The sequence below is a fragment of the Salvelinus fontinalis genome, chromosome 39, assembly GCF_029448725.1.
Source record: "Salvelinus fontinalis isolate EN_2023a chromosome 39, ASM2944872v1, whole genome shotgun sequence".
Classification (NCBI taxonomy): Eukaryota; Metazoa; Chordata; class Actinopteri; order Salmoniformes; family Salmonidae; genus Salvelinus; species Salvelinus fontinalis.
In genome coordinates, this window is record NC_074703.1 from 3417443 (window position 1) to 3442967 (window position 25525).

General features: G+C 41.9%; 2 protein-coding genes across 3 annotated transcripts in view; both read right to left on the bottom strand.

Annotated features, from left to right (window-relative positions):
- Nucleotides 1–323: 323 nt before the first annotated feature.
- Nucleotides 324–18064, bottom strand: LOC129838649 (NLR family CARD domain-containing protein 3-like). 2 transcript variants are annotated; one of them, XM_055905767.1, is made up of 11 exons: nt 17633–18064; nt 17400–17453; nt 15817–16055; nt 13006–14806; nt 11735–11908; nt 10882–11055; nt 10569–10739; nt 9013–9183; nt 7828–8001; nt 7552–7598; nt 324–1427 (listed from the first exon to the last, which is right to left on the bottom strand). In XM_055905767.1, the coding sequence occupies exons 1-11, from the start codon at nt 17641–17643 to the stop codon at nt 853–855; spliced, it is 3591 nt and encodes a 1196-aa protein (XP_055761742.1). In that variant the 5' UTR covers nt 17644–18064; the 3' UTR covers nt 324–852. The 2 variants fall into 2 exon arrangements, with proteins under 2 accessions (XP_055761742.1, XP_055761743.1); XM_055905768.1 differs by lacking the exon at nt 9013–9183.
- Nucleotides 18065–24563: 6499 nt separating this feature from the next.
- Nucleotides 24564–25525, bottom strand: part of LOC129838341 (carboxypeptidase M-like) — a 49815-nt gene continuing 48853 nt past the window's right edge. The window contains exon 7 of the mRNA XM_055905277.1: nt 24564–25326. Within this exon, the coding sequence (XP_055761252.1) occupies nt 25072–25326 (255 nt within the window). The 3' untranslated portion in view covers nt 24564–25071. The remainder of the gene's footprint in view (nt 25327–25525) is intronic.

Below are 25525 nucleotides of genomic sequence, written 5' to 3' on the forward strand. Positions count from 1 at the left end.
ATTCTTCCCCTGAAAAAGGCAGTTAACCTACTGTTCCTAGGCTATCATTGAAAATAAGAATTTGTTCTTAACTGACTTGCTTAAATAAAATAAAAATGGATCCTGTCTGGACAGGAACTCCAGTTTAGAGCTTTCAACAACTACCCGGTGACATTACTGTGGTCATTTACTCTGATTCAAACGATGTAACATTATACCTTTGTGTAAAAGGTTATTCCATAAACAACATGTGATATATTAGTGTGTCAATGTCAACGTGTGACATTAGTTCTACATTTAATTTTCATGTGTAATTACAGGAATAAAAGGGAAGAAACTTTGGCCAAACTTTATTGTATTTATTGAAATACCATTTAAAACAATTCAAACTCTTATTCCATTGTCTTCATTTCACACAGGTCAAATCTGTGACATGTCATTTCCATTCTGTGTAAGTTAGTTCACAAGGAAGCAGATCTTTATCATAAAAAGGTAATAAACTGGGTGGTTGGGAGCCCTGAATGCTGATTGGCTGACAGCCGTGGTATATCAGACCACGGGTATGACAAAAACATGTATTTTTACTGTTCTAATTACATTAGTAACCCGTTTTATAATAGTAATAAAGGCACCTCATGGGGGTTTGTGGTAATATGGTCAAGACAAGATTGAATGGCCAATATTACTATCTATATTACAAATGATACTACATCTAAATGATGTGTGGGAAAAGGGGAATTGGTCAATGTCTTGACATACCATTTAAACCCGTCAAATTGCAGATTTCCCAGGGAGCCGTTTTATAATTAAGCAATAAGGTCCGGGTGGTGTGGTACACGACACGGCGTCTCCTACTACTGAACAGGACCATGATTAGAGTGAAACATCACGTTGTGTTTTTGACACAGGGGCCACCACCTGACACAGGGACACTGAGGAGTGACACCAAACAAAAAGCCCTGGGTAGAGGGGCTCGGTAAATGTGGTGTGGAATGTGTACAGGTGAGTCAGTGTATCAGAACAGACCTTGTAGAAAGACATAGTGCCGGCTGGCCAGTCCAGATACAGTCCTACTCTGTTGGACGGGGGGGAGGAGGGGGAAGGTATGGTAGTGAGCTTATTATGGATCCAGGCAGAGTAACGGTCATCACAACAGACCAGACACCAAGCTTTGTCACAAGGTCCAAGCCCACTGTCATCACCCCTTCCTGACCTATTGATTCCTCTATATGTCACGCCGATATGAGCCCCTCTCCCACTCCACTCTACCTCCCAGTAGCAGAGCCCAGACAGACCCTCTCTACACAGCACCTGGTCGAAATCCTGAAATCTCTCCGGGTGATCAGGATACGGCTGCTCCTCTGTCCTCCACGTCACCTTTCTGTTCTCCTCAGACAGAGAGAGGTTTCGGTGTGCTGTGTTCGGGTCCAGTGTGAGCACACAGCCATCTGATGGGGGAGACCAGTACACAATTTATTACAAATCATCATGATATCACAATGATAATGTTTCTAGGTATTAAAGAGCCCCATCAGAATGTTAATGTTTCTGGGTATTAAAGAGCCCCATCAGAATGATAATGTTTCTAGGTATTAAAGAGCCCCATCAGAATGTTAATGTTTCTAGGTATTAAAGAGCCCCATCAGAATGTTAATGTTTCTAGGTATTAAAAAGCCCCATCAGAATGTTTCTAGGTATTAAAGAGCCCCATCAGAATGATAATGTTTCTTGGTATTAAAGAGCCCCATCAGAATGTTTCTAGGTATTAAAGAGCCCCATCAGAATGATAATGTTTCTAGGTATTAAAGAGCCCCATCAGAATGATAATGTTTCTAGGTATTAAAGAGCCCCATCAGAATGTTAATGTTTCTTGGTATTAAAGAGCCCCATCAGAATGATAATGTTTCTAGGTATTAATTGCGAATATAGGGGGTGCTGTTTCGACTTAGCATAAATTGGTCTCCAGATTAAACTGCCTAGTACTCAATTCTTGCTCGTACAATATGCATATTATTATTATTATTATTGGATAGAAAACACTCTAGTTTCTATAGCCGTTGGAATTATGTCTCTGAGTGAAACAGAACTCCTTCTACAGCACTTTTCATGACAGGGAGTGAGATTTCAGAAATCTTGGCCCCTGTTCCCAGGTCAGTTGTAATGTCCCTGTGAATACTATGGGGAAACAAACACTGCCTACGTCTTCCTCTAGATGTCAGTAAGTGGTGACACTTTGAATGGAGTCGATTGCGCAATCAGGGCCTCTATAAAGACCAATGACCGGAAGTACATTTCGTTTCGTCTCTGCGCCTGACGCACGATGGACGTCGGACTGGCCTCCTTCCAAGCTGTTGTTTAGCCAGTAATATATCTCCGGTCATGTTTTTACTCGTTATAGGTGTTAAAAACATCATAAGGTAGTTAATTTAAACCGTTTTATAGCAATTTATATCCGTTTAGGGCGATTTTATGGCATTTCTGTGTGACGCACCTCGAGGAGCTGGGCACTTTTCTAGTACATGGTGAACGTTAGTGGCCATTTCGACGGGACAAGAGGACATCTTTCGACCAAAAGACGATTAGACCGGAGAAAGGATTCATTGCCCAAGATTCTGATGGCAGTTCAGCTAATAGTAAGAACTATTTATGATGATAAATCGTTGTTCTGTCGAAAAATGTTAGACGCTTATGCCGCCATTTTCTTTGGGTTAGCTTCGCTTTGGCGCAACCTGTATTGAACAGTAAGGATAATTTAAAAAATGTAATTCAGCGATTGCATTAAGAACTAAATTGTCTTTCAATCGCTGTACACCCTGTATTTTTTTGTCAAGTTTATGAGTATTTATGCATTAAACTAGATCACTGTCCAATATGGCGCCCGACATTTTCTGACCAGCTTGGCTACTTTTCTCATTGTATAACCACGATTTTGGTGGCTAAATATGCTCATTTTCGAACAAACTCTATATGTGTGTTGTAATATGATGTTACAGGAGTGTCATCTGAAGAATTCTGAGAAGGTTAGTGAAAAAATTAATACATTTTGGTGGTGATAATGCTATCGCTCTTTTTGCCGTGAATCAATGCTGGGGTAATGTTTGCACATGTGGTATGCTAATATAACGATTTATTGTGTTTTCTCTGTAAGACACTTAGAAAATCTGAAATATTGTCTGGATTCACAGGATCTGTGTCTTTCAATTAGTGTACGCTGTATATTTTTAAGAAATGTTTTATGATTAGTAATTAGGTAATACACGTTGCTCTCTGTATTTATTCTAGTCGAGTTGTGATGGTGGGTGCAATTGTAAACTATGATTTCTACCTGAAATATGCACATTTTTCTAAAAAAACCTATCCTATACAATAAATATGATATCAGACTGTCATCTGATTAGTTTTTTTTCTTGGTTAGTGGCTATCAATATCTTTATTTGGCCGAATTGGTGATAGCTACTGGTGGTGAGAAAAAATGGTGGACAAAGAAAAATGGTGTCTTTTGCTAACGTGGTTAGCTAATAGATTTACATATTGTGTCTTCCCTGTAAAACATTTTACAAATCAGAAATTATTGCTGGATTCACAAGAAGTGGATCTTTCATCTGGTATCTTGGACTTGTGATTGAATGATATTTAGATGCGACTATTTACTTGTGACGCTATGCTAGCTATGCTATTCAGCTTTTTTACTGGTGGGGGAGGTGGGGGTGCTCCCGGATCCGGGTTTCTGAGTCGGTAGAAGTTAAAGAGCCCCATCAGAATGTTTCTAGGTATTAAAGAGCCCCATCAGAATGTTAATGTTTCTAGGTATTAAAGAGCCCCATCAGAATGATAATGTTTCTAGGTATTAAAGAGCCCCATCAGAATGATAATGTTTCTAGGTATTAAAGAGCCCCATCAGAATGATAATGTTTCTAGGTATTAAAGAGCCCCATCAGAATGATAATGTTTCTAGATATTAAAGAGCCCCATCAGAATGTTTCTAGGTATTAAAAGCCCCATCAGAATGTTTCTAGGTATTAAAGAGCCCCATCAGAATGTTTCTGGGTATTAAAAAGCCCCATCAGAATGTTTCTAGGTATTAAAAGCCCCATCAGAATGTTTCTAGGTATTAAAAAGCCCCATCGGACTGTAAATGTTTCTAGGTATTAAAGAGCCCCATCAGAATGATAATGTTTCTAGGTATTAAGGAGCCCCATCAGAATGATAATGTTTCTGGGTATTAAAGAGCCCCATCAGAATGATAATGTTTCTAGGTATTAAAGAGCCCCATCAGAATGCTCATGTTTCTAGGTATTAAAGAGCCCCATCAGAATGATAATGTTTCTAGATATTAAAGAGCCCCATCAGAATGTTTCTAGGTATTAAAGAGCCCCATCAGAATGATAATGTTTCTAGGTATTAAAGAGCCCCATCAGAATGTTTCTAGGTATTAAAGAGCCCCATCAGAATGTTTCTAGGTATTAAAAGAGCCCCATCAGAATGTTAATGTTTCTAGGTATTAATTGCGAATATAGGGGGTGCTGTTTCGACTTAGCATAAATTGGTCTCCAGATTAAACTGCCTAGTACTCAATTCTTGCTCGTACAATATGCATATTATTATTATTATTATTATTGGATAGAAAACACTCTAGTTTCTATAGCCGTTGGAATTATGTCTCTGAGTGAAACAGAACTCCTTCTACAACACTTTTCATGACAGGGAGTGAGATTTCAGAAATCTTGGCCCCTGTTCCCAGGTCAGTTGTAATGTCCCTGTGAATACTATGGGGAAACAAACACTGCCTACGTCTTCCTCTACATGTCAGTAAGTGGTGACATTTTGAATGGAGTCGATTGCGCAATCAGGGCCTCTATAAAGACCAATGACCGGAAGTACATTTCTTTTCGTCTCTGCGCCTGACGCACGATGGACGTCGGACTGGCCTCCTTCCAAGCTGTTGTTTAGCCAGTAATATATCTCCGGTCATGTTTTTACTCGTTATAGGTGTTAAAAACATCATAAGGTAGTTAATTTAAACCGTTTTATAGCAATTTATATCCGTTTAGGGCGATTTTATGGCATTTCTGTGTGACGCACCTCGAGGAGCTGGGCACTTTTCTAGTACATGGTGAACGTTAGTGGCCATTTCGACGGGACAAGAGGACATCTTTCGACCAAAAGACGATTAGACCGGAGAAAGGATTCATTGCCCAAGATTCTGATGGCAGTTCAGCTAATAGTAAGAACTATTTATGATGATAAATCGTTGTTCTGTCGAAAAATGTTAGACGCTTATGCCGCCATTTTCTTTGGGGTAGCTTCGCTTTGGCGCAACCTGTATTGAACAGTAAGGATAATTTAAAAAATGTAATTCAGCGATTGCATTAAGAACTAAATTGTCTTTAAATCGCTGTCCACCCTGTATTTTTTTGTCAAGTTTATGAGTATTTATGCATTAAACTAGATCACTGTCCAATATGGCGCCCGACATTTTCTGACCAGCTTGGCTACTTTTCTCATTGTATAACCACGATTTTGGTGGCTAAATATGCTCATTTTCGAACAAACTCTATATGTATGTTGTAATATGATGTTACAGGAGTGTCATCTGAAGAATTCTGAGAAGGTTAGTGAAAAAATTAATACATTTTGGTGGTGATAATGCTATCGCTCTTTTTGCCGTGAATCAATGCTGGGGTAATGTTTGCACATGTGGTATGCTAATATAACGATTTATTGTGTTTTCTCTGTAAAACACTTAGAAAATCTGAAATATTGTCTGGATTCACAGGATCTGTGTCTTTCAATTAGTGTACGCTGTGTATTTTTAAGAAATGTTTTATGATTAGTAATTAGGTAATACACGTTGCTCTCTGTATTTATTCTAGTCGAGTTGTGATGGTGGGTGCAATTGTAAACTATGATTTCTACCTGAAATATGCACATTTTTCTAAAAAAAACTATCCTATACAATAAATATGTTATCAGACTGTCATCTGATGAGGTTTTTTTCTTGGTTAGTGGCTATCAATATCTTTATTTGGCCGAATTGGTGATAGCTACTGGTGGTGAGAAAAAATGGTGGACAAAGAAAAATTGTGTCTTTTGCTAACGTGGTTAGCTAATAGATTTACATATTGTGTCTTCCCTGTAAAACATTTTACAAATCAGAAATGATTGCTGGATTCACAAGAAGTGGATCTTTCATCTGGTATCTTGGACTTGTGATTGAATGATATTTAGATGCGACTATTTACTTGTGATGCTATGCTAGCTATGCTATTCAGCTTTTTTACTGGTGGGGGAGGTGGGGGTGCTCCCGGATCCGGGTTTCTGAGTCGGTAGAAGTTAAAGGGCCCCATCAGAATGTTAATGTTTCTAGGTATTAAAGAGCCCCATCAGAATGTTTCTAGGTATTAAAGAGCCCCATCAGAATGTTTCTAGGTATTAAAAAGCCCCATCAGAATGTTTCTAGGTATTAAAAAGCCCCATCAGAATGTTAATGTTTCTAGGTATTAAAGAGCCCCATCAGAATGCTAATGTTTCTGGATATTAAAGAGCCCCATCAGAATGATAATGTTTCTAGGTATTAAAGAGCCCCATCAGAATGTTTCTAGGTATTAAAGAGCCCCATCAGAATGTTTCTAGGTATTAAAGAGCCCCATCAGAATGTTTCTGGGTATTAAAGAGCCCCATCAGAATGTTTCTGGGTATTAAAGAGCCCCATCAGAATGTTAATGTTTCTAGATATTAAAGAGCCCCATCAGAATGATAATGTTTCTAGGTATTAAAGAGCCCCATCAGAATGATAATGTTTCTAGGTATTAAAGAGCCCCATCAGAATGTTAATGTTTCTGGGTATTAAAGAGCCCCATCAGAATGTTTCTAGGTATTAAAGAGCCCCATCAGAATGATAATGTTTCTAGGTATTAAAGAGCCCCATCAGAATGATAATGTTTCTAGGTATTAAAGAGCCCCATCAGAATGATAATGTTTCTGGGTATTAAAGAGCCCCATCAGAATGTTAATGTTTCTAGGTATTAAAGAGCCCCATCAGAATGATAATGTTTCTAGGTATTAAAGAGCCCCATCAGAATGATAATGTTTCTAGGTATTAAAGAGCCCCATCAGAATGATAATGTTTCTGGGTATTAAAGAGCTCCATCAGAATGTTAATGTTTCTAGGTATTAAGGAGCCCCATCAGAATGTTAATGTTTCTAGGTATTAAAGAGCTCCATCAGAATGATAATGTTTCTAGGTATTAAAGAGCCCCATCAGAATGATAATGTTTCTAGGTATTAAGGAGCCCCATCAGAATGTTAATGTTTCTAGGTATTAAAGAGCTCCATCAGAATGATAATGTTTCTAGGTATTAAAGAGCCAAGGGAAAAGGTCCAGTCAAATTTGTTGAATGATCATATGTTATACTGTATGATCATAACACACCAATCAATAATCCCAACAGAGCAAGGTCCTGTTAGTGTAACCACACACACACACACACAACTCAGGTTCTGAAAAATGATCTTTCTTCGAGTCAACTTGAAATAAGATTAACAGGATTTTTCATAGCAGTCAACACTCACATTTTCTAAGCTCGTGTTTTATTGTGTACTGTCCGCCATGTTCCACACTGTAGGGAGTAAGAACAGACAGGCAATGTACACACAAGGTCACCACATCACACCGTCCAGGTGGTGGTAAGTATGTTTGGCTTACAGTACATGTAATTATCATAACTAACCTGATAGGTCAGAAACATGTCTTACAGTATACATAAATTAGCATAACTAACCTGATAGGTCAGAAACATGTCTTACAGTATGTCACTCAACATGGACTGACATAAACCCTCTACATACTTGAGTTTCTCCAGTCTGCAGTGTGGATCCTCCAGTCCAGCAGAGAGCAGTCTGAGTCCTGAGTCTCCTGGGTGATTGTAACTCAGATCCAGCTCTCTCAGGTGTGAGGGGTTTGACTTCAGAGCTGAGGCCAGAGAAGCACAGCCTTCCTCGGTGACTTCACAGAATGCCAACCTGCAGAGAGTTTTAACATGATTCCAAAATCACACAGCTATTCTATGGTGGTGAAAATAGACTGGCAGCTGTATCCATTTATACATGCATTCATAATATCATTACTGTGGTGTTATTTGCATAATATCCGTAATACAGCATCTGATTGGGAACCACTGGCATATGGCCAATCAGATGCTGTTTTGAAGTTTGGCCATATGCCAGTGGTTCCCAAAATTGGGGTCGGGGGATGGGGTCCCCTGATTAAATGTGTAATGTTTAAAAATGTTTGTTCTCTTCAGATGGGTATAGAATTCAACCTGTTAGCTTCACAATGCCTTCATGTCATCATTACAGTATGTGATGGCTTTCAGGACCTAAACTTAAAGACCGAGCGCAGTCACAATTCTGTTTTTCCCCTGTGTTTCAAATCATATTGTTCAACAGAGGTGTTTGATATTACATCGTAACAACAGCCGAGGGAAACTAAGAGTGTAAAACTGTGGGGAAAAACCGTGATCCGTGTTATTTCCTGATAGTTGGTTGGTTGAAAATACAATCTACCCTGAACCTTCTGATCAGCAGGTTCACATGGGCGGGAGTTTTGGCTCTCCATTGTGACATCACCATGCGGGTAAATTGGTTAATAGATCCAATAACAAAAGAGAGTTCCAAACCTCTCTGCCAATCACAGCGCTTTCATGTCATCGTTATGTGTTGCGATCACAAGGAAAGCATCGCTCTCCTTTGTTGATCGTAATGTGAAGACACGTCAAGTTAACAAATTATCATGTCTTCGTAAAGCTACACCATTCCTAGTTATTGGACTCACATATAGACAAACTAGATCGGCACAACAATTACAATATTTGATATGAAATTATCACAGCATTGCTTGTAAAATTAAATAAAAAATAAAGTTTAAAAAGTAACAGCTCCATAAGTGTCAGTCAAGAGAGAGTCAGATTTATATCTGAGTTTGTTAACAAACAGATCTGGTGAACTGTTATCACCAAATACAGGAAAACTGACCTCAGAATCTCCAGTTTACACTGTGAATTCCCCAGTCCAGCAGAGAGCAGCTTCACTCCTGAATCCAGCAGGTCATTGTTACTCAGATCCAGCTCTCTCAGGTGTGAGGAGGAACTGAGAGCTGAGGCCAACACTTCACAAGATGCTTCTGTGAGTTTACAGCCAGGGAGTCTGCAGATACAGAGTCAATACATGAGGTCTCCTCTGAGTTTCACAGCAGTTGATGGTAAATTACAAACTCTGAAGATCAAACCTGTTGGATTACTTAAAACAAAGTAATTCAACCGGCAAACAAACCTTTTACACTATTAGAATGGCTTTCATATCATTATCACAGATGTCCTGATCACTCCGTTGTCGCAGAGAATGTTCCTGCACGCCAGAAAATGGAAACGTGTAGTGTATTCAAATTTTAAAAAGGCTTTTAAAGTTTGTAACTTCCACTTTAAAACATCAGACTTGATTTGCCCTAACGAAGGGAAAAAAGTATCAAGCCCTACAAAAACATCCATTAATTATAATCCACATAATCATTCACATTTCCTGTTTCTGCAGGATTATTTCCCTGCTGTGAGAAACTGGTCAAATTAAGACAGGACATCTGTATGTGTTGGGATAGCTTGAGGGACATCAACTTGAGTGAATACGAATGCAGCGTTACCTCGGCAATACGAATGCAGCGTTACCTCGGCAATACGAATGCAGCGTTACCTCGGCAATACGAATGCAGCGTTACCTCGGCAATACGAATGCAGCGTTACCTCGGCAATACGAATGCAGCGTTACCTCGGCAATACGAATGCAGCGTTACCTCGGCAATACGAATGCAGCGTTACCTCGGCAATACGAATGCAGCGTTACCTCGGCAATACGAATGCAGCGTTACCTCGGCAATACGAATGCAGCGTTACCTCGGCAATACGAATGCAGCGTTACCTCGGCAATACGAATGCAGCGTTACCTCGGCAATACGAATGCAGCGTTACCTCGGCAATACGAATGCAGCGTTACCTCGGCAATACGAATGCAGCGTTACCTCGGCAATACGAATGCAGCGTTACCTCGGCAATACGAATGCAGCGTTACCTCGGCAATACGAATGCAGCGTTACCTAGGCAATATGAATGCAGTGTTACCTAGGCAATATCATTGTTTTCAAGTGAGGTACACTGCATTTTCTAGTGTCCATTTGGGGTCATGTACAGAAAAGGTTCGGTCCTACCCTGTCATATGCTAATGAGGCCCTGTGGGAACTTTTTTTAAGCATTTTATTTCTAAGGATCCTCACTTAGCTGCTGCCTCGTATGTTGCTGGTAATGTGAAGACACGTCAAGTCAACAAATCAACATGCCTTTATAAAGTTAAAACTATTCATAGTTATTGGACTCACGTATTGACAAACTAGATTGAACAACAACTACAATATTTGGTCAAAGTTTAAAAAGGACCATCTCCATAAGAGACAGTGAGGTGTCAGATATATTGACTATAATGCTGAGTTTGTTAATAACAAACAGATCTGGTGAACTGTTATCACCAAATACAGGAAAACTGACCTCAGAATCTCCAGTTGACACTGTGAATTCCCCAGTCCAGCAAAGAGCAGCTTCACTCCTGAATCCAGCAGGTCATTGTTACTCAGATCCAGCTCTCTCAGGTGTGAGGAGGAACTGAGAGCTGAGGCCAACACTTCACAAGATGCTTCTGTGAGTTTACAGCCAGGGAGTCTGCAGATACAGAGTCAATACATGAGGTCTCCTCTGAGTTTCACAGCAGTTGATGGTAAATTACAAACTCTGAAGATCAAACCTGTTGGATTACTCAAAACAAAGTCATTCAACTTGCAAACAAGCCAACCGTATTACTGACCTTAGGATCTCCAGCCTCCAGATTGAATCTTCTAATCCAGGAGAGACATGTTGCACTATTGAGTCTCCTAGGTGATTGTCACTCAGGTCCAGCTCTCTCAGGTGGTTGGGGTTTGACCTCAGAGCTGAGACCAGGGCAGCATAGCCTTCTTCTGTAACTCCACAGCCTGATAGCCTGCAGGGTCATTCCATATGAAAATCAATCAACATAGCCTGCAGGGTCATTCCATATGAAATCAATCAACATAGCCTGCAGGGTCATATGAAATCAATCAACATAGCATGCAGGGTCATATGAAATCAATCAACATAGCCTGCAGGGTCATATGAAATCAATCAACATAGCCTGCAGGGTCATTCCATATGAAATCAATCAACATAGCCTGCAGGGTCATTCCATATGAAATCAATCAACATAGCCTGCAGGGTCATATGAAATCAATCAACATAGCATGCAGGGTCATATGAAATCAATCAACATAGCCTGCAGGGTCATATGAAATCAATCAACATAGCATGCAGGGTCATTCCATATGAAATCAATCAACATAGCCTGCAGGGTCATTCCATATGAAATCAATCAAAATAGCCTGCAGGGTCATTCCATATGAAAATCAATCAAAATTGGCCATTTATTCCTCTACCTTGTATTTGAACAAAAATGTCCAATCATGTACAGTACACCCATTAGAGACCCATTTTAGACCCCCCCCCCCCCCCATTCTAACATGAGACACCCATATCCTCTCATCACTGATAAAAATGGACAAGTGATTTTGATACCATTCTAAATCTTATAAAAACAGTATTTTCAAACTGTGGATCACTTATTGAACAAGACGTGGGGTACTGACTTCAGAGTCTCCAGTTTACAGTGGCGATTCCCCAGTCCAGCAGAGAGTAGCTTCACTCCTGAATCCTTCAGGTCATTGTTACTCATGTCCAGCTCTCTCAGGTTTGAGGGGTTTGAGCTGAGATCTGAGACCAACAGTTCACACGATGCTTCTATGAGTTGACAGCCAGCAAGTCTGTAAATACAGAGTAGATACATGAGAGGTTGTATTAATGTTAGTGTAAGTTTAGCTTTCCCTGCTAGTGTAAACCTGTGTTACCTTTGGATGTCATAGGGAAGTTGATAATACCAGTATGGCACTATAGTAAAATTGTGCGCTGGCCCTTTAAGGTTTGTCAGTTGTCAAACAGTTGGCACCAGTTCTTAATTATATTATGGCTGCTGTATCAGGCGCGTCCTCTGTCAGGCACGTCCTCTGTCAGGCATGTGCTGTATTACTTACAGAATAATTAATGTGAGATGTTTTGTGACCCTGTTTGGAGTTACTGTTTAGTAATATGGAACTCTGTTACTAAGTTAATTGTGGACACCTGCGCAATTATAGCCTATACCTTTCTGGATATGGAGCCAGCTATATTTGTCCTCTATCAGACGTGTCTCCTTTCTGGACATGGACCCAGCTATATTTGTCCTCTATCAGACATGTCTCCTTTCTGGACATGAACCCGGCTATATTTGTCTTCTATCAGACGTGTCTCCTTTCTGAACAGGGACCCAGCTATATTTGTCCTCTATCAAAACGTGTCTCCTTTCTGGACAGGAACCCAGCTATATTTGTCCTCTATCAGACGTGTCTCCTTTCTGGACATGGACCCAGCTATATTTGTCCTGTATCAGACGTGTCTCCTTTCTGGACAGGAACCCAGCTATATTTGTCCTGTATCAGACGTGTCTCCTTTCTGGACAGGAACCCAGCTATATTTGTCCTGTATCAGACGTGTCTCCTTTCTGGACAGGAACCCGGCTATATTTGTCCTCTATCAGACGTGTCTCCTTTCTGGACAGGGACCCAGCTATATTTGTCCTCTATCAGACGTGTCTCCTTTCTGGACAGGAACCCAGCTATATTTGAGTATCTACAGTTACACGATCAACTGTCATAAGTAAAGGTGTACACCATGAATACACGACTCAATACATTTCCTGATCAATTTCTATTTAAAAAAAAATGCTTTTGTTTATTATTTGAAAAGAAAATCTAGTCAGCCAGTGAGAATACTGCTCTACCTACCAGTATAGTTTGGTGTGAGTGATCTTTCCAGGAATACTCACAGAGCCTTTCTGCAGACTCTCACAGCTGGAAGCAGTCTCCTACGACCCTCCTGTGAGGTCTTGTATTTCTTCAGGTCAAACACCTCCAGAACCTCCTCTGATATCTGCAGCATGTAGGCCAGCGCTGAACAGTACGTAAGTGGCAGGTTTTTGGATCTTTTCTCTGACCTCAAGTATTTGTCGATTTCCTGCTGAACTGAATGGGTTTTCATCTCCATCAGACAGTGGAAGAGATTGATGCACCTCTCGGGGGACATGTCGGTACTCTGCATCATCTTCAGGGATCGGATTGTTTTCTTGACGCTCTCTGGACTGCTTCCTGTCTGTGTCACCAGACCTCGTAGGAGCTTCTGATTGGACTCCAGTGACATGCCATGAAGGAAGCGGACCACAAGGTCCAGATGTCCAGTCTTACTCTCCAGGGCTTTATTCGCGGTCCTCTTCAGCAGCTCGTTTAAGGTTAGCTCTTCAGACGTGGCTCTAGTCGCCTGGAGGAAGGGCTTCAGGTCATCCATGTTCTTGGTTGTGTAACAATGGTACACGTAGACAGCAGAGAGAAACTCCTGAACGCTCAGATGAACAAAGCAGTACACCACTCTCTGGAATAACACAGACTCTTCTTTAAAGACTTGTGTGCACACGCCTGAGTACACTGAGGCTTCCCTGACATCAATGCCACACTCATTCAGGTCTTCTTCATAGAACATGACATTTCCTTTTCCCAGATGTTCAAATGCCAGCTTCCCCAGCTTCAGAAGAACTTCCTTATCCGAGTCCATGAGCTCCTGTTGATCCATTTCGTCTTTTCCATGATACTTCTGGTTCTTCAGGCTGGTGTGAATGAGCACAAAGTGTGTGAACGTCTCAGTCAGGGTCGTGGGCATCTCTCGTGTCTCGTCTGTACTCGACATGTGTTCAAGGACTATTGCAGAAATCCAACAGAAAACTGGCATGTGACACATGACGTGGAGGCTCCTTGATGTCTTTATGTGGGAGATGATTCTGTTGGCCAGGTCCTCATCATCACTGAATCTCTTCCTGAAGTACTCCTCCTTCTGTGGGTCGTTGAACCCTCGTACCTCTGTCACCTGGTCGACACACTCAGGGGGGATCTGATCGCTTGCTGCTGGTCGGGAGGTTATCCAGAGGAGAGCAGAGGGAAGCAGATTCCCCTTGATGAGGTTTGTCAGCAGAACATCTATAGACGATGTCTGTGTGACATCAGACATCATTTTGTTGCACTGAAAATCCAACGGAATTCTGCTTTCATCCAAACCATCAAAAATGAACATAGCTTTACAGGCAGTGAGTTTCTCTGCATTGCCCATGTCTAGTCCTGGGTGGAAGTCATGGAGAAGTCTCAGAAGACTGTACTGGAGATCTCTGATCAAGTTCAGCTCCCGGAAAGGAAGCACAAATATGATATCTACATCTTGGTTTGCCTTCCCTTCAGCCCAGTCTAGGATGAACGTCTGCACAGAGACTGTTTTCCCGATGCCAGCGATGCCCTTGGTCAGCACAGTTCTGATGCTTCTCTCTTGGCCAGGTAAGGGTTTAAAGATGTCATTGCAGTGGATTGCTGTGTCATGTGAGGTTGTCGTCCTGCATGCTGTCTCTAGCTGCCACATCTCATGTTCATCGTTAACCCCTTCACTCTCTCCTTCTGTGATGTACAGCTCTGTGTAAATCCTGTTGAGGGGGGCTTGACTCCCTGCTTTTACCAGGCCTTCTATCACACATTCATACCTCCTTTTCAGACCGGCTTTATGGTTTACTATAGCTCTTTGCAGGCTGACATCCACTGAAAGAGAAGAATAGAATTTGCTGAGAATTTTCATGTGTATCTCGCCTTGCCACATTCACTTGTATTCCTGTGTATCTTGCCTTGCCACATTCACTTGTATTCCTGTGTATCTCGCCTTGCCACATTCACTTGAATTCCTGTGTATCTCGTCTTGCCACATTCACTTGAATTCCTGTGTATCTCGTCTTGCCACATTCACTTGAATTCCTGTGTATCTCGTCTTGCCACATTCACTTGAATTCCTGTGTATCTCGTCTTGCCACATGCTGGGAGACTAGAAGTTCTAACATTTGAAAATACAAAGGGCCGAGTGGACAAAACATTAAGAACACCTGGTCTTTCCATGACATAGACTGACCAGGTGAATCCAGGTGAAAGTTATGGTCCCTTATTGATGTCACCTGTTAAATCCACTTTAAAAATCAGTGTAGATGAAGGGGAGGAGACGGCTTAAAAATCATTCTTTAACCTTCGAGACATTTTTATTTTACCTTTATTTAACTAGGCAAGTCAGTTAAGAACAAATTCTTATTTTCAATGACGGCCTAGGAACAGTGGGTTAACTGCCTTGTTCAGGGGCAGAACGACAGATTTTTACCTTGTCAGCTCGGGGATTCGATCTAGCAACCTTTCGGTTACTAGTCCAACGCTCTAAAGCCACTTGTGTATGTGTGCCATTCAGAGGGTGAATGGGTAAGACAAAATATTTAAGTGCCTTTGAACGGGGTATGGTAGTAGGTTCCAGGCGCACCGGTTTGTGTCAAGAACTGCAACGCTGTTGGGTTTTTTCATGCTCAACAGTTTCCTGTGTGTGTCAAGAATGGTCCAACACCCAAAGGACATCCAGCCAACTTGACACAACTGTGGGGAATCATTGGAGTCAACATGGACCAGCATCCCTGTGGAACGCTTTCAACACCTTGTAGAGTCCAATATTTTGTCCAGTCAGTGTACATGGTTTGGTCAATGAAACATGAGCTTAAATGAGAATGAGCAAAAGGTCTTACTGTTTTCAGAGCCTCTCGCGTCATCGTTGTGTTCAGCCAGTTGCAGTAGAACTGGACGTGTCCTGAACCTCTTTCTACACCGAGGACAGCCATAGTGTCCTGAAGGAGCAGGCTGCACCCAGTATCTGGTGATGCACTGTCTGCAGAACCTGTGTCCACAGGTGATAGAGACTGGATCTGTCAGCACCTGCTCACACACTGCACACCTGGACTGATCCTCTGACAGAGTAGACCATCCACTACACACACACACACACACACACTTGTCAGTTCTTATCCTGGATCAGTGGTACAATCGCTTTTTCTGAAATAGATTCCTTCTCCCATAGACCAGTCACTCTTATGGTAGTAGGGGTAGTGGTGGTAGTAGTAGTTGTAGTACAAGTGGTTGTAGTAGTAGTGGTTGTAGTAGTAGTAGTAGTACAAGTGGTTGTAGTAGTAGTACAAGTGGTTGTAGTAGTAGTGGTTGTAGTAGTAGTAGTAGTAGTAGTAGTAGTAGTAGTAGTAGTACAAGTGGTTGTAGTAGTAGTACAAGTGGTTGTAGTAGTAGTGGTTGTAGTAGTAGTGGTTGTAGTAGTAGTAGTAGTAGTAGTAGTAGTACAAGTAGTTGTAGTAGTAGTACAAGTAGTTGTAGTAGTGGTTGTAGTAGTGGTTGTAGTAGTAGTACACGTGGTTGTAGTAGTGGTGGTTGTAGTAGTAGTACAAGTGGTTGTAGTAGTAGTGGTTGTAGTAGTAGTGGTTGTAGTAGTAGAGGTTGTAGTAGTAGTAGTACAAGTGGTTGTAGTAGTAGTAGTACAAGTGGTTGTAGTAGTAGTAGTACAAGTGGTTGTAGTAGTAGTAGTACAAGTGGTTGTAGTAGTAGTAGTACAAGTGGTTGTAGTAGTAGTAGTACAAGTGGTTGTAGTAGTAGTAGTACAAGTGGTTGTAGTAGTAGTAGTAGTACAAGTGGTTGTAGTAGTAGTAGTAGTACAAGTGGTTGTAGTAGTAGTAGTAGTACAAGTGGTTGTAGTAGTAGTAGTAGTACAAGTGGTTGTAGTAGTAGTAGTACAAGTGGTTGTAGTAGTAGTAGTACAAGTGGTTGTAGTAGTAGTAGTACAAGTGGTTGTAGTAGTAGTAGTACAAGTGGTTGTAGTAGTAGTAGTACAAGTGGTTGTAGTAGTAGTAGTACAAGTGGTTGTTGTAGTAGTAGTACAAGTGGTTGTTGTAGTAGTAGTACAAGTGGTTGTAGTAGTAGTACAAGTGGTTGTAGTAGTAGTACAATTGGTTGTAGTAGTAGTAGCAGTAGTAGTAGTAGCGGTAGTAGTTGTTGTACAAGTGGTAGTAGTAGTAGTAGTAGTAGTAGTAGTAGTAGTAGCGGTAGTAGTAGTGGTACCAGTGATTTCGGTAGTAGCAGCAGTAGTATGTAAAACACTGTAAAATACTACAAGAGTCTTGACTTCTTACCCTTAATCAGTGGTACGATAATAATAGTTTGATTAATTGTGATTGTTGAGAAAGCCCAGGGATGTTTGTAGTCATACAGTGTCAAACATGAGGTCTCATTTACTTTGTGTTTAGATATGGAAGTAAAATGTTCACCTTACCTGTTAGCTTCCGTGTCAAGTTCCCCTGAGAGACTCATTTTAGAGCACTGACCCCTAAACAGAGATCCAGCATAGTGGTTAACACAGTGACAGCTCAGTATTGAATGAGAATTGTTCTCTATTATTCATAGCATTCTCTTAGAAATCAAACATTTACTAAACAGACAAATCCAAATAGTCTGGTGATTTAATGCAAATCACAGGTACATGTAGTCATGACTGCTATTTTTCACCTCTTCTCCATTCCTGCCAGGATTGAATTGGATCCGCGGTAACCTCGCTTTTCTTTAGGTGGTGTCAGAAGTGTAACTGCTTTGTAGCTGTCAAATCAACAAGCATCTCCACATTTTATACCTATCGCCGGCATTGTCATTGGATGTGCAGTCGCATTTTTTTATAAATCCCATGCAGACGTATTTCAAGTTCAAACACTGGCGTCCGTGATGTAATCTACACATCGATTAGGCTGATATAAATCCTTATTGTTTAGTTTAAATATATATTTATTTTTTAACGAGAGTCATTTATATATAGCCTCACTTTATTGTGCTGAACTTCTAACTTCGTTTCTGGGTTGGGCAAAATCTGGGAATTCTATATCCGGTTTAAGGCGTGTGGTATGGTCTTTTCTCAATATAATTTGTTTACCTGTATTTAAACTAGGCAAGTCAGTTAACCAAGAGCAAGACCTGTTGTAACGTACCTCTGTTCGAATCCGACAAGGGGGGAAGAAACAGCAATATCTACAGCCTGGCACTCTGAAGTCAACCCGGGCTGGTTTTGGTATTCTAGCTCGAATTGCGTTTCCACTGCCGTCAGAATGTTAACGATGTCATGTTGCTACCTAGCCAATGTGACTGTGCTGTTAGCTTTGCGCATGTTGAAATTGTAGAAAATCCTTTGGCCACAACTAATTTAGCAAGATGTTGCAGAAATATCCCCCTAGTGGATATACACTACACAAGACGGACTTCCTCTGGGTGGAATGCAACGAGTTCAACCGAGTGGAAGTTGTAGCCGCCTTTTCGTTAGGCGTAGTTACAAGTCTGCTAGAGTTAGTTAGCCGCAGGCGGACGAGCAATATCTACCGTTTGTTGTACGGATGAGTTAACCAAACTGAGCTGGAATTAATGTATAGCTGATTGGCTTCAGACAATCCTGAGGAGATCTAGTGCTTCGTAGGATAGCCCTCTGGCCTTAGTGGGGCTACGAATAACTCATCACGGTGTCTTTAAATCATTCATCTCCTTCTATTGTGTTGCTTTGGTCAGCAGGTATGCTATTAAGGAATTCCAGGGGACTCAAATGATGTAGCATCAGCCTAATCATAATAGCAATGTTAAGAAAAGTATGGGCAATGGGTTTCATACCAAATAACACGAAGCAGGAGCTTATTGTCATTTAAAAAAAAACTACAATATATAAAGATGAACAAATTGTATAATAACCATGATGTAGAAATATATTAACAATATGTCTTTGAATTTGACTTGCCCGTGAGCGATTACTGCCATTTTGTATGACTGAACAGTGCCTGTCTCAGGTGAAATAGACTGTTCCTGTCATTCACTTTACTAAAATATCACCATACATTTAATTTCCCTACACACTTTACAATAAGCCCTGGCAGAAGTCTTACCTTGTAGCCTGAATTCACAACCAGAACATGTCAAGACATTGAGATATTTACTTCCTGATGACGAGTGCTCAGTATCTACGTTCTAGGTTACAGTTGATCTTTTGAATGCAATAATATCTGGTCAAAGTCCAGTGACTCAACACCATAGTATAGCATAAACCTAACAGGTGTTTAACCTGGGGGCAGAAAAAGCCATGGTGCACTATGAAATATTTAATAATTAAGGATGGATACAGTTTCAACATATTTCTAACTGTAAAGTGTATATACCCAACTACCACTGAGCATTTCAGCTAATGTAACAATGTAAAGAATTTCTAAGAATCATATGAATACTCATGTTCTTGTTAATACATGTTGAGACTAGACAATAGATAACAAGACTGTTACAGTTGTTGACTACGGTGACACCATTTACCAGAATGCAGCAGCCACTACTCTTAAACCTTTGGATGCAGTCTACCAGAGTGCCATTGGTTTTTATCACAGGTGACAGTTTTAATACTCATCACTACATAAGTCCCGTAGATCACTTCCTATTCATCGCTACATCCTGTATTAAAAGGTTGTCCGGTCCTCATTAAAGTCCCCTAGATCACTTCCTACTCATCACTACATCCTGTATTAAAGGTTGTCTGGTCCTCATTAAAGTCCTGTAGATCACTTCCTTATTCCCTTCATTGTTTACAAAGCTCTATTACACAAGGTTTGTTAACTCTTTGAGGTTCCTTGGGTCGCCACCGAATTAGGAGAATCCGCTTTTAGTTTTAATGCGCCTCACTGCTGGAACAATTTGCAGAACTCATAACAAGTGGATGTTCTGGTGCAGTTTAGGGTGTTGGGGACCTAGTAGATGAGGAATGGAACGTTGTGCTGTATTTACATTTTATTTGACATTGTATTGATTGCTGTTTGGTTTCACATCGTTTTTGATTGTTGTAGTACTGTAAACCAGGGCACCCTGGGGGATGTGACCCTGGTCTCATTGGTTTTCCCTGAATAAATGAATAAATAAAATTACAGGTCTGGGTTATGGTGGTGTGGGTCTGGCTGGGTGCCCAGGTGACTGACTACAGTAGACCTATGCCTGACTTGCAGATCTTTAGTCATAGTGGAGACAGGATTCCATCTGCTGGTAAAAAGCAATCTTCCTCCATCCACTACCCATCATCACCTCTCAAGCAAGGTTAATGTGTAGTGTCATGATTTAAGCTACATATATTGAAGGTGTACAATACCTCTACAGCTAATGTCAAGCCAACACCTTAATCGCTACATTATATTGGTTAACTTTGACATAACACCTTAAGACATAGCCCACACATGAACAATGGAAACACAGATGTGGAAAAAATGACTGATCCTAAAACATAAATTGAGATAGATTTAATCATCAAGGCACAACAATCATTGTCAGCTGAAAGGTCAAAGGTCAGTTGTTAAATGAGGTAGAACAACATGAGAGGCATCTATGGACAATATCGTCTCTGTCCCAAATGGCACCCAATCTATTCCCTATATAGTGCACTACTTTTAACCAGGGTCTATAGGGCTTTGGTCAAAGGTAGTGCACTAGGTAGGAAATAGGGTGCCATTTATGGGTCTACCATTCATCATAATGCTTCAGGAAGGTTCTGTTTTTATAGTATAGTGATACAGTCTACAGTCCACTAGTACAGGTATTGTGATACAGTCCACTAGTACAGGTATTGTGATACAGTCTACAGTCCACTAGTACAGGTATTGTGATACAGTCTACAGTCCACTAGTACAGGTATTGTGATACAGTCCACCAGTACAGGTATTGTGATACAGTCCACCAGTACAGGTATTGTGATACAGTCTACAGTCCACTAGTACAGGTATTGTGATACAGTCCACCAGTACAGGTATTGTGATACAGTCCACCAGTACAGGTATTGTGATACAGTCTACAGTCCACCAGTACAGGTATTGTGATAGTCCACTAGTACAGGTATTGTGATACAGTCTACCAGTACAGGTATTGTGATACAGTCTACAGTCCACTAGTACAGGTATTGTGATACAGTCCACTAGTACAGGTATTGTGATACAGTCTACAGTCCACTAGTACAGGTATTGTGATACAGTCCACCAGTACAGGTATTGTGATGCAGTCTACAGTCCACTAGTACAGGTATTATGATACAGTCTACAGTCCACCAGTACAGGTATTGTGATACAGTCCACTAGTACAGGTATTGTGATACAGTCCACCAGTACAGGTATTGTGATACAGTCTACAGTCCACTAGTACAGGTATTGTGATACAGTCTACAGTCCACCAGTACAGGTATTGTGATAGTCCACTAGTACAGGTATTGTGATACAGTCTACAGTCCACTAGTACAGGTATTGTGATACAGTCTACAGTCCACTAGTACAGGTATTGTGATACAGTTCACTAGTACAGGTATTGTGATACAGTCTACAGTCCACTAGTACAGGTATTGTGATACAGTCCACTAGTACAGGTATTGTGATACAGTCTACAGTCCACTAGTACAGGTATTGTGATATAGTCCACCAGTACAGGTATTGTGATACAGTCTACAGTCCACTAGTACGGGTATTGTGATAGTCCACTAGTACAGGTATTGTGATACAGTCCACTAGTACATGTATTGTGATACAGTCTACAGTCCACTAGTACAGGTATTGTGATACAGTCTACAGTCCACTAGTACAGGTATTGTGATACAGTCCACCAGTACAGGTATTGTGATACAGTCCACCAGTACAGGTATTGTGATACAGTCTACAGTCCACTAGTACGGGTATTGTGATACAGTCCACCAGTACAGGTATTGTGATACAGTCTACAGTCCACTAGTACGGGTATTGTGATACAGTCCACTAGTACAGGTATTGTGATACAGTCCACTAGTACAGGTATTGTGATACAGTCCACTAGTACAGGTATTGTGATACAGTCCACTAGTACAGGTATTGTAATACAGTCTACAGTCCACCAGTACAGGTATTGTAATACAGTCTACAGTCCACTAGTACAGGTATTGTGATACAGTCCACTAGTACAGGTATTGTGATACAGTCTACAGTCCACTAGTACAGGTATTGTGATACAGTCTACAGTCCACTAGTACATGTATTGTGATACAGTCTACAGTCCACTAGTATAGGTATTGTGATACAGTCTACAGTCCACTAGTACAGGTATTGTAATACAGTCTACAGTCCACTAGTACAGGTATTGTGATACAGTCCACTAGTACAGGTATTGTGATACAGTCTACAGTCCACTAGTACAGGTATTGTGATACAGTCCACTAGTACATGTATTGTGATACAGTCTACAGTCCACTAGTACAGGTATTGTGATACAGTCTACAGTCCACTAGTATAGGTATTGTGATACAGTCTACAGTCCACTAGTACAGGTATTGTGATACAGTCTACAGTCCACTAGTACAGGTATTGTAATACAGTCTACAGTCCACTAGTACCCGTATTGTGATACAGTCCACAGTCCACTAGTACGGGTATTGTGATAGTCCACTAGTACAGGTATTGTGATACAGTCCACTAGTACAGGTATTGTGATACAGTCCACTAGTACCCGTATTGTGATACAGTCTACAGTCCACTAGTACGGGTATTGTGATAGTCCACTAGTACAGGTATTGTGATACAGTCCACTAGTACAGGTATTGTGATACAGTCCACTAGTACCCGTATTGTGATACAGTCTACAGTCCACTAGTACAGGTATTGTGATACAGTCTACAGTCCACTAGTACAGGTATTGTGATACAGTCCACTAGTACCCGTATTGTGATACAGTCTACAGTCCACTAGTACAGGTATTGTGATACAGTCTACAGTCCACTAGTACAGGTATTGTAATACAGTCTACAGTCCACTAGTACAGGTATTGTGATACAGTCCACTAGTACAGGTATTGTGATACAGTCTACAGTCCACTAGTACAGGTATTGTGATACAGTCTACAGTCCACTAGTACAGGTATTGTGATACAGTCTGGAAAGAGGATGGCCGTGGCTGTGTTTTAATTGATGTTCTTTTTGTTACCTAGGAACATAGTGTTTGTTATCTGCTGTGTGTTCCCTGTTCTCTGTGCTGTGCAGTGAGCTCAGGCAGGTAGTCTCTGTCTAAAAGCAAGTCTTGTCACGTTTGCAGGTGGAGGTGTGATTCCAGGTTTAACGTTGACGGGTAGGCGTTCTTAGAGGCACTTCTAGACCTTCTCAACACCCCTCCCTCTATCCCTTCCTTACCCCTTGTTCTTCTCAACACCCCTCCCTCTATCCCTTACCCCTTGTTCTTCTCAACACCCCTCCATCCATACCTTCCTTACCCCTTGTCCTTCTCAACACCCCTCCCTCTATCCCTTACCCCTTGTCCTTCTCAACACCCCTCCCTCCATCCCTTACCCCTTGTCCTTCTCAACACCCCTCCCTCTATCCCTTACCCCTTGTCCTTCTCAACACCCCTCCCTCTATCCCTTCCTTACCCCTTGTCCTTCTCAACACCCCTCCCTCTATCCCTTCCTTACCCCTTGTCCTTCTCAACACCCCTCCCTCTATCCCTTACCCCTTGTCTTTCTCAACACCCCTCCCTCTATCCCTTACCCCTTGTCCTTCTCAACACCCCTCCATCCATCCCTTCCTTACCCCTTGTCCTTCTCAACACCCCTCCCTCTATCCCTTCCTTACCCCTTGTCCTTCTCAACACCCCTCCCTCTATCCCTTCCTTACCCCTTGTCCTTCTCAACACCCCTCCCTCCATCCCTTACCCCTTGTCCTTCTCAACACCCCTCCATCCATCCCTTCCTTACCCCTTGTCCTTCTCAACACCCCTCCATCCATCCCTTCCTTACCCCTTGTCCTTCTCAACACCCCTCCCTCTATCCCTTCCTTACCCCTTGTCCTTCTCAACACCCCTCCATCCATCCCTTCCTTACCCCTTGTCCTTCTCAACACCCCTCCCTCTATCCCTTACCCCTTGTCTTTCTCAACACCCCTCCCTCTATCCCTTCCTTACCCCTTGTCCTTCTCAACACCCCTCCCTCTATCCCTTACCCCTTGTCCTTCTCAACACCCCTCCCTCCATCCCTTACCCCTTGTCCTTCTCAACACCCCTCCCTCTATCCCTTCCTTACCCCTTGTTCTTCTCAACACCCCTCCCTCCATCCCTTACCCCTTGTCCTTCTCAACACCCCTCCCTCTATCCCTTACCCCTTGTCCTTCTCAACACCCCTCCCTCTATCCCTTCCTTACCCCTTGTCCTTCTCAACACCCCTCCCTCCATCCCTTACCCCTTGTCCTTCTCAACACCCCTCCCTCCATCCCTTACCCCTTGTCCTTCTCAACACCCCTCCCTCTATCCCTTCCTTACCCCTTGTCCTTCTCAACACCCCTCCCTCCATCCCTTACCCCTTGTCCTTCTCAACACCCCTCCCTCCATCCCTTACCCCTTGTCCTTCTCAACACCCCTCCCTCCATCCCTTACCCCTTGTTCTTCTCAACACCCCTCCCTCCATTCCTTACCCCTTGTCCTCAACAACCTTCCTTCCCCCTTGTCTTTTGTCTCTTCTTCTTATCTTGGCATGACAGATTGCTGGCTGGCAGTTTTGCTTTCTTTCAGCACAATATAAAAAAAAAACTAAAAGCATCAATACAAAACATACAATAAAAAAAAAAACACAAAATGGCTCACGTGTTTGTGCAAGGTAGAGCAATGCAAAGTGTTACAAGAAAATATATATAGGATTTTTTTGTTTGTACAAAAATACTGAAAAAAAGACAATGTCTCTGGACTGGGAGATCCCATCTCAGTCAGTCTGTCTGTCCGTCTCCATGGATATGTCCCAAGTCTCTGGACTGGGAGATCCCATCTCAGTCAGTCTGTCTGTCCGTCTCCATGGATACGTCCCAAATGGCATCCTATCCCCTATATAGTGCACTATTTTCGACCAGAGCCCTACACTATACAGGAAATAAGGTTCCATTTGAGACGTGACCCATCTCTCGGTCACAGTAACATGGTATTCCAGAGAACCTGGAGACCCAGGAGGATGGTGACACCCGAGGGGCCCAGGCTGTGAGAGTGGCCACCCAGGGGCCTCCAGACCTGGGGTGGGGTGCAGGACTGGGTGGGGTGGCTGGGGCCAGGGGTGGTGGATGCGGACCTCTGCAGCTGGAAGTTGTGGACGAGGGCCGAGAATGAGTCGGGACCGTACGGGACCGCCATCGTCTCCGTCAACACCTGGTGGCCCGGGAACGTCACCTGTCAATCACATTGATCGATTAGTTAATGTATTGATCAATTATTACAATGTTGAGTTAACTTCACACACAGGCAAATATGTCAATCACATTGATTGATTTGACACGATTGATTGATTCATACCCAGTTGTATACCAACTAAATATACATTATTGTACTGTAGATTGATTCATACCCAGATGTATACCAACTAAATATA

Coding starts and splice junctions, on each gene's coding strand:
- LOC129838649 (XM_055905767.1), bottom strand. Junction 11,909..13,005: donor AGAGTCTGCAGAAAGGCTCT/GTGAGTATTCCT, acceptor CTGTATTTACAG/ACTTGCTGGCTGTCAACTCA. Junction 7,599..7,827: donor TGCAGACTGGAGAAACTCAA/GTATGTAGAGGG, acceptor TACTCCCTACAG/TGTGGAACATGGCGGACAGT.